The sequence below is a fragment of the Echeneis naucrates genome, chromosome 7 (genome assembly GCF_900963305.1).
Source record: "Echeneis naucrates chromosome 7, fEcheNa1.1, whole genome shotgun sequence".
NCBI lineage: Eukaryota > Metazoa > Chordata > Actinopteri > Carangiformes > Echeneidae > Echeneis > Echeneis naucrates.
The window spans coordinates 8,198,534-8,206,872 of NC_042517.1; the positions used below are offsets into that span (position 1 = coordinate 8,198,534).

Genomic DNA, 8,339 nt, shown 5'->3' on the forward strand with positions numbered 1-8,339 from the left:
TTAAGGTTGCAGACATCGACCTCCAGCCACCAACAGCAGCAGAATAGTCAGGTTTGGGGCACTCAGTGGATTTGTTTTGTTGTCTGTCGGTCCCTCCAGTAGATTTACAGTACCCGGTGAACTGCTTCCTCTTATCTCAGTCACAGAGGCACCTTTTGTTGCAGGAGCTATTGTAGTTACCACCACATTTCCAGCATTTTCTTCTCCTGTTCCCCCAACAGACATGCCATCTTTGGGGGACTGCTGATCTGCGACATCCCCGTCTGTGGTCTTGTACCACTGGCACTGGAAATCTTTCTTCCATATCTCAGCTGGGTCTGGTTCAGCTGGTTTAGTGTCAGTGTCTGGCTGATCTGTGGCTTTTGCCGCCTCTGCCTGAAAAGCATCATAATGATAGCAATTAGCATTACAAACAAAGCTGTTTTGTTCACATAAAACAATAAAACATTTTTAACTGTCAGTCCGAATGCTAAAAATTAAACAATATAGAGGAAATGGAAATGTTTTTCACATTTTCACAGTGCTCTGGATTTGCAGTGAGATTCAGACCTAATATTGTGTTGCACTTTTTATGAATTTTACCAACCCCCAGCCAGAGATTTGCAAAGTGATGAGTCCTTCCAGAGAAACACAGTGTGCCTGTTTCCACTGGTGCAGGATCAAACTCCTCAGAACCCCCCTCTGTTGTGTCTGAGCTACTGTTTTTCTTTTTGCTTTCTTACATGTTTAGCAGCAGAGATCCTCAGGCAGCTGGACTCCCTGCAGCTTTTGTAATATATATTTATATAAATAAAGTCACGCCTGGATGTCTTCATCAGTTATGACTCAAACTAAGTTTCCAACTTTACACACAGCGGCAACATAAGTTGAGAATTAGTTTCCCTTTGTATGTGCCTTTCACAAACTGTAGGAGGCTTCATGTCGAAGGCTTTTATGATATAACTGTTCTCTGACAGAAAAACAAGAAAGTGAAAGAGGCAATCAGGACTGGAATTCAGCAGCTTTGCACCAGCGTCTTATATCAACACACTGTCACATGCACATAGTTGTTTATTTCATGTATGTTCCTAAGACTTTGGTTGCGTTCAATATATATGAAGTAGGAGTACAAAGCTTCAACTAACGCAGCCCCCCAAAATAGTCTTACGCCTGAATAAACACTAGAATAAACAAAAACTCAACATTGTTGGGTAAATTACCTTGAAACTCAGGATAAGATGAACCTGTTTCATTTGCCATATGGCTCCTGAGGTCAGCACACATGCTGCAGTGTGTCATTGGATTGTATAGTGACACAGAGCTGCTCTGATGATGTTGCTAATGCCAGAACATCTGAAGGTTTACATCTGAGCAGGCTTTAACAGTCTTTTATCAACATGTATAGGAGGCCTCAAGCTTCTGCACAAAGCTGTATAAATTCACTACAAACAACCCTAAGATCTATCTTCATTTACATTTTTATCACCTTTTCTGTCACCTTCTCCCCCACTTCAGCCGGCGGCGGGAGATGCAGATAGGCAGAGCTCTCTGGGTTTTGACGAACGCATCTGCCCTTTCCCTGGCACAGAGACGCTGAGCACAGTCGAGTTGCTGTGGTTACGTTGATGGAGTAGGGTCCTAGAACCTTGCGGATAAACTCTGCCAAGTCCTGACACTCTCGCTGGGAAAGGAACATACAGACAAGTTGATTTAAACAGGAAGTACAAATAGCAGTGTGGGTAGATTGATTCAAAAGAAAATATTTTTCCATTATTAGATTTTTACTTTTTTTTTCCCAACATGTCACATTGCACTTGAAGAAGACCAAGAAGGAAACAGCAGTTTTTTAGATTTATGTAGGGCAATGAAAAAAAGAGGAACGGTAAAAATATTTGTTTATAAGGCAAACCTTGGGGAGGTAGGTTTGAAATGGTAACATGTTTAATAATCCTAATGATATATTAATGTATAACAATGATGAACAGGCAGACATGTTTGTGGGTGGGTGCACTTATGTGTCTACCTCTGTCTTAGTCTCACTTCTCTCCCAGATGACAACTCCAGCTGTTCCCATGGCAGCACTTTCTCCTATGGTGCTGACCAGGTCTGTCTGCAGAGAGAAAATACACAATAAATGAAGCTATAAAAGAGTCACAGCACAGTGTGCTCTTTTTCATCTTTATGATTGTTGCACAATACAAGTATATGGACAGTTTCACATATTCTGTTTTCCCGGCTCTAATATTTTCAGTTTGAAATGCGGCCGTGGATGGTGGCAGTTCTCTGCTGTAATTTGAATAGGTCGATGACAATGTAGAAAAACTGAATTAACACATCGTATTCCTACTGGATCGATCCTTTCCAACGTTTCCAAATCGACATGAATTTGTGGTGGACCTGGATTAAATACTTGGCATACCCGACAATCAAATGTTTTAACTCACCTGGGAGAGGAAAGTGTTAGTGGAGGCATAGACGCTCTTGACCAGTGGGAATACAGGAAGATCAAACGCCATTCCAGCCAGAGATGATACCCGTAGTGCTTCTTTTATTACACTAGATAGATAGAGCCTGGCTCCAGTGGTCCCACCCTTTAAAAAGGTGGCCATATTACACACATTCGAACTGTATGCAACTGTAAACAAAGATCCACACGGAAAGACTAAACTTAAAGTACTCTAAAATGAATAATATTTATTTTCTCCATTTAAGCTCCTTTCACAACCTTTTCCTGTGCCAGAACAGTTTTTTGGGCCAGGGATTTTCAGCTCTACGTTCCACTACATTTCTGGGCTCATAAAGATGTTGGTATGCACTTGTTTTTATTAGTGCAGGTACGCCAATGGTAAACTAATGCATTTTGCATTTTACAAGGGCTTTGGTTTTAAATGGGAGTTGTCTGTCTGCTGTCATTTAGGTGTTTGGGAAAAAACAGCTCAGGAGAAAAGTTGGAATTTCATGACTTTTTTTGGGAATTGATCAGTCCTTCCCACAGATTTAAACCTGCTCACATCTAGGCAGGTTTAGGTGCAAGGCATTTGAGACAATCTGAAAGATACTCATATTTTCTCTTAACTCAAAACAAAAAAAAAAACAGCAAAGTCATGTCACTCACCTGCAGCTTCTCCAGTGTGAGCAGAGGGTAGAGGGCAGTGCATCGTTTCCAGAGCCACACAAGCTCATCGTTGAGGGCCATCTCTGCAGCAGGGCACTGGCCGGTGTAGTTGGCTAACATGGTTTGGGCGGTGTCGCCGCTGTAGCAGCTGGGGAATGGGGAGATGCCCCATAATGCTTTGGGCCGTAATCTTTTGACCTCCCGAAGAGTTTCTGTCATTACTGACTGGGCTGCTGCCTCAAAGTCCACCTGTGACAAGATCAATACACATCCTGTCAGGTCATTTCACACCAGTTCAACAGACAGTGATAGAAAGAGCAGAGAAAACACGCCACAGTGTCACTCCGGTTATATTGGATCGTTGTGGGGGATATATTAGTCTGCATGACTGCTTTATTGGATTGAATTTATAGACATCTTGAATCATACCCAAAATAATGTGCAGAACAACCTTAATTTACCAGAAATTTAAAAGAATAGTTTCATATTATTCAGAAATAAGCATTCTTGCCAAAGCTTTAGAAGAATAGTGGTACTCGCATGTGAGGGTGCTATATATATATATATATATATATATATATATATATATATATATAGAGAGAGAGAGAGAGAGAGAGAATTATGGCCCAGCACATCAAAAACTCACCAATTAACATCTAGTTATTGATGTGTAATTTGCACAGAAAATTGTTTTTCAGCCATCAATTAGCATTTGCCAAAATGTTGGACTGTTCGTTTAACTGTTGGGTTAGCCAAAACAAGATGAAGCAAAGCAATGCTTTTCCCACAAACAGCTTCCCAATGGAAAGACCAGCAGATAACACAGAAAGGTAAACACAGTACGGATTATATAGTTTATATAGTAATAATGCACATGTATCATATTAAGATATTACATATTACAAATCATATGATGAAAGTCACTTCCTGTGGTGGAGCCACATTGCTTTTTCCATTTCCCTTCTTCCCATTTTCTTCCCTGTTAGCTTGTAAAGGTGCTCACATCAAAACTTTGAAATCTCTCTGCCAAGATAATTGCAGTGCTTGTGTTGGACTAAGTCCCAGACCATATTTGCATTTTCTGTCAAAGATTTACTCCTGACAAAAAAAGAAACCGTTTTTTAATCAGTGTCTTGGATGTGGCATCATCTGCCAGTAACTTTGACTGTTTTCATCCAGCTCCATCTCCACCCATGCTGCCTCAGTCAAACTTTCTCGCTGATTCCCTTTTGCTCTCCTCTACCACCAACCATTCTCTCCTCCCTACAGGGGAGAAAATCCCCTTAACTTTTCCTACCTGTGACCACTTTTCCACTTCCTCTGGTGTCCAGCTAGGAAAGAAGGCCTTCAGCAAGTTCCTTGATGCCTCCAGATACATGGCCTGCTTCTCTCGGTTCCTGGACCACTGCGGGGTCCACTCAGCCCAGCGCAGCACCCCCAATCCAAGATACCTTGGAGCAGGTAAAGCTGCCTCCAAGTCCTGCTGTGTTTTCTGGAGGTGGTTGTCCAGCCGTGTGTACTGTGGTACCCCTCCATTTACCGGAGTGTCTTTGTCTACAAAATAAGGGTAGTTCCCCAGTGTGTCCTCGTAAAAGACAGCCACACGGCCTTCTCTCTCCATCCCAAAAGATCTGATATCCGGTCGACTGGAGCAGGAGGAATCAGGGATGCCCCAGAAGATGATAAAAGGCTGTCCAGACAGCAGCGGGGGGCGAGCTGGCTGGGGTGGACCTGCTGTACAGAGGCCAACAAAGGCAGTGACCAGGAGGATGAAGAGAGGCAACACAACTGGAAGCTTGAGTTGAGTAATGGTCGATAAAAGAGTCCTTAGACTGTAAGGTGTCAGCTTTAATTGTGGCTCTGGTTCAGCATCTGGATGCGCCCAGGGCTCGGTCCACGCCATTGGAGCGACCACCTCTCAGGCTTTCACCTCTTCAGGCCTTCACAGCCAATCATTCTCCTGTATAATAAACAAACAAAGCAGTTTGTTAAGGGACATGCTCTGTAAACTGTTCGAACTGAAGTGCGTGGACTGTCCTGAGTAACTGCGACATTTCTGTCTCCACCAACAAGTTGCTTTGTCTTTTTTAAGCAGTTTTCGATCTTCTGTTTTGTCTCTTCAGTCACTTATTTGTAAGTCTTAAAATCATTCCTCACACTGTCCTTACTTTACGCACAAGAATTTGTCTCCACTGTTTTAAGTCAATGCAGAAAAATCTGTGACAGATCATAAATGTCTCACCGTAGATATTCATTTCATGTCAGAAACTGGTGTAGTTAATATTTAATACACTCAGTGATGCAGGAAAGAGTACATGCAATATTTACACAATAAGTATGTGCAAAGTGCCTATGGCCGCCCCTCTACATACTCTCCTCCATGTCCTCATTTACTGCTCTGACCTCGAAGACACTTACTCACTGTTTTATATGTCTGTAAAGACAGAAACTCATCTGTATTCTCCTCCCTGTTTAATCTGCCGTGACACCATTTTAATGATGCACAATTCTATAGAAGAAGACAGCGCACACTCAATATAAAACAAGCACATAAATCCCAGAAGCATGCCAAACGTGTGACCTGTCCCATGTGGGATTCCCAAGCAGGAGAATTGTGCATATATCATTGCAGTGGACATTTTTATGTATTTTCATGTTTTGGTGCAAAATTTCAAATACATAGAAATGGATAACTGAACACCAGAAAAAAATGGAAATAGCTCTCAATCTCATTTTCTGTATCATTAATTTGATGTAATGAACAAATACACTTTTAAACAACTTAAACTATGAAAATAGTAAATTACCTCAACTAAACTTTGCACTTTAAAGTTCAAAACTTATTTCTCCTTCCTGCCCAGTTTTTTTTTTTTTTTTTTTTTAAATCATCCCATATGTACACTCTTTTTGTTTACACCATATGTCTGAGAGTCTCAGACAACATGCTTTCTCTTAACAAAATAATGTTTATTTTTTCATACCCCCCCCCCCCCCAAAAAAAAAATCTGTCACTAAACCTTGAACATGTTTTGACTATGAGCCAAAGATGATTCTTTCTCCTAAACGAATATGTTTCCAGAAAGCCTGACAGCTTCTCTTAGCCTGTTTGGCTTTGTAGCCAAACTCCAACTCAATACAAAAATGTTCACTCAACAAATATTTTTAGGCTGTTTTCCACAGCTGGCTGGAAAGCGCAGGATGCACCCACGCACACACCCCGTCAGAGTAATACTGCAGTTAGAAATAACTCGAAACACAACTGACACAACTGACAATATTTTGTTTGCTTGTAGTTTTAAACATCAGCTTTTTATCGTAGAATCTAAGACAGTGGAGACATGAACAAAATTTAGCTGCAATGTAATTTAATATCTTTTACTTTATTCTGCCCTCAAATACATTCTCTAAGGCAGCTTTGTACAAGTTCAATTATTAATTAATTGAGCTATTTTTACTGTGTTGCTTTGCTGCATGTGTCTCTCAGTGGGAGATGCTAAAGTGTGAGTCACATGTATCGCACTGTTTGCCTTGATGAGTCACATTTGAATATCCATTATCATTCAGCTAATTAGGACAATAAATGATATGGTGCTAATAAATGTCAGCCGTACACTCAGGCCGGTTCAAAGAGAGAAACTGAAACTGTGGGTGAATGTCACCACAATTTAAAAGTGACACGACATACAAATTGTTCCCTGAAGTTACCATTTTACATTTAAAACTTTAAACAGGAAACGTATTTGATAAAATATCTCACCCTTTAAAAAACAAACAAAACAATTTTTCAGACTAGTTGGAACTTTGAATGCATCAATAATTTATTACCTAGATATCAAACGCCAACATTTTGAGGCTGAGCACTGCAGTTTTTTTGGGGGTTTTTTTGGGTGGGGGAGGTTTGTGAATCTTCATAAAGCTTCAAATTTGTGTAGTTAAGAGAGTAGAAACATACAAATGTAGTAAAAGTATCAAGACATGCAAAAAGAATAATTATGAAAAGAGACAGACTACATAAGCCTTTTTAGTTTAAAACATTTTTGGAGAGGAAATGGTGAAAGCATCATATTTCATTGCTTCTTGTTATATAAAAAAAAATCCTAGTAAGAAAATTCAACTGCTTTTGTGGCTTTTGGGAGTTTTGTGGTTGCTACGTTATGATGGTGAGGTAGGAGGAAAAAATAATCACTGGTAAGGGGAAGAATACACATTATCTGTAATGAAAAGATCAAAACAGCAAGCATTGCTTCATTAACTTTGCGAACAGATAAAAACACAAATGTTTGTGTTGCTGCCTCGCAGATCTGCTGAAATCTACAGATAAGTCGAATTGTGTTGCTGTGTTTGGTCTGATGTCATGTAGTGTGCAATGACACCACTATATGAATAATTCAGGGTAAAAAGAGGTCATACTTAGTGGTGCAGCGGTTAGCACTGTGGTGTCACAGGAAGAAGCCTCTGGGTTCGAACCTGTGGCTGCATGCATTCCCTCCAGGTACCGCGGCTTCTTCCTGCAGGGTGGGAGTTTGGATGGTTGTTTATCACAATATGTTAGACCTGCAATAGACGCACTGCGCGCTCGCCCAGTGTCAGCTGAGACTGACTCCAGTGATCTGGCACAGATAAGCAGTGTGTCGGGTAGTTTTTAATTAGTTTTCTTTTCGTTGTCATCATTTGTTGACTACTTTAATGAAAAAGAATGATCTAGTCAATGATCCTTCTTTTCTTTCTTCCCCTTTTCTCTGTATCGCCCTCATTTATTTGGAGCTCACAAAAGTTTGTAACATTTTAAGTCTTCAACATTATTGTTTCCTCACTATGAATTTGTCACATTTTGGGGAAAAGGCAATGGCTTGTTAACAGTGGTAACTTTTCGGCGCTGCGCAGGAAGCTGCATACTCTCTAACAAGCCATTAAATGCTCAACTATCACTATGTGACCGTTGTCTGGTGGAGGCAGAGTGCTGAGGGATTTCTCCAACTTTACTACTTTCAAATAAGGTACAAGCTCTCAGAAGTGCAACTGAATATATATATATAAATAGTAACTTTATATTCAGCTGTTTTGGAAAATGGTTAGGCGACCTTTTTGCCAGATGGTCGGGAGTTGAGCCTGCGATCTGCTGCTCAGGACACTGACACACACACACAAAAGACCAAAACATTCATTGGCCCAACCTGAGTGTTATCTACAGTGACCGAATAAGCTCTCCAGATCTCCAACATTATAAACCACTAATACTATGGAG

The 8,339-nt window shown here is 40.7% G+C and overlaps 1 protein-coding gene across 1 annotated transcript; it reads right to left on the bottom strand.

Annotated features, from left to right (window-relative positions):
- On the bottom strand, positions 1 to 4,997 carry LOC115046860 (hyaluronidase-2). The gene is made up of 6 exons (XM_029507496.1): positions 4,392 to 4,997; positions 3,095 to 3,343; positions 2,424 to 2,570; positions 2,003 to 2,089; positions 1,466 to 1,660; positions 1 to 375 (listed from the first exon to the last, which is right to left on the bottom strand). Exons 1-6 carry the CDS (start codon positions 4,995 to 4,997, stop codon positions 1 to 3), a joined length of 1,659 nt encoding a protein of 552 aa, XP_029363356.1.
- Positions 4,998 to 8,339: the final 3,342 nt, after the last annotated feature.

Coding starts and splice junctions, on each gene's coding strand:
- LOC115046860 (XM_029507496.1), bottom strand. CDS start 4,997: ATGGCGTGGACCGAGCCCTGGGCGCATCCAGATGCTGAACCAGAGCCA. Junction 3,344..4,391: donor AAGTGGAAAAGTGGTCACAG/GTAGGAAAAGTT, acceptor ATCTTGTCACAG/GTGGACTTTGAGGCAGCAGC. Junction 2,571..3,094: donor TCACACTGGAGAAGCTGCAG/GTGAGTGACATG, acceptor ACCTTTTTAAAG/GGTGGGACCACTGGAGCCAG.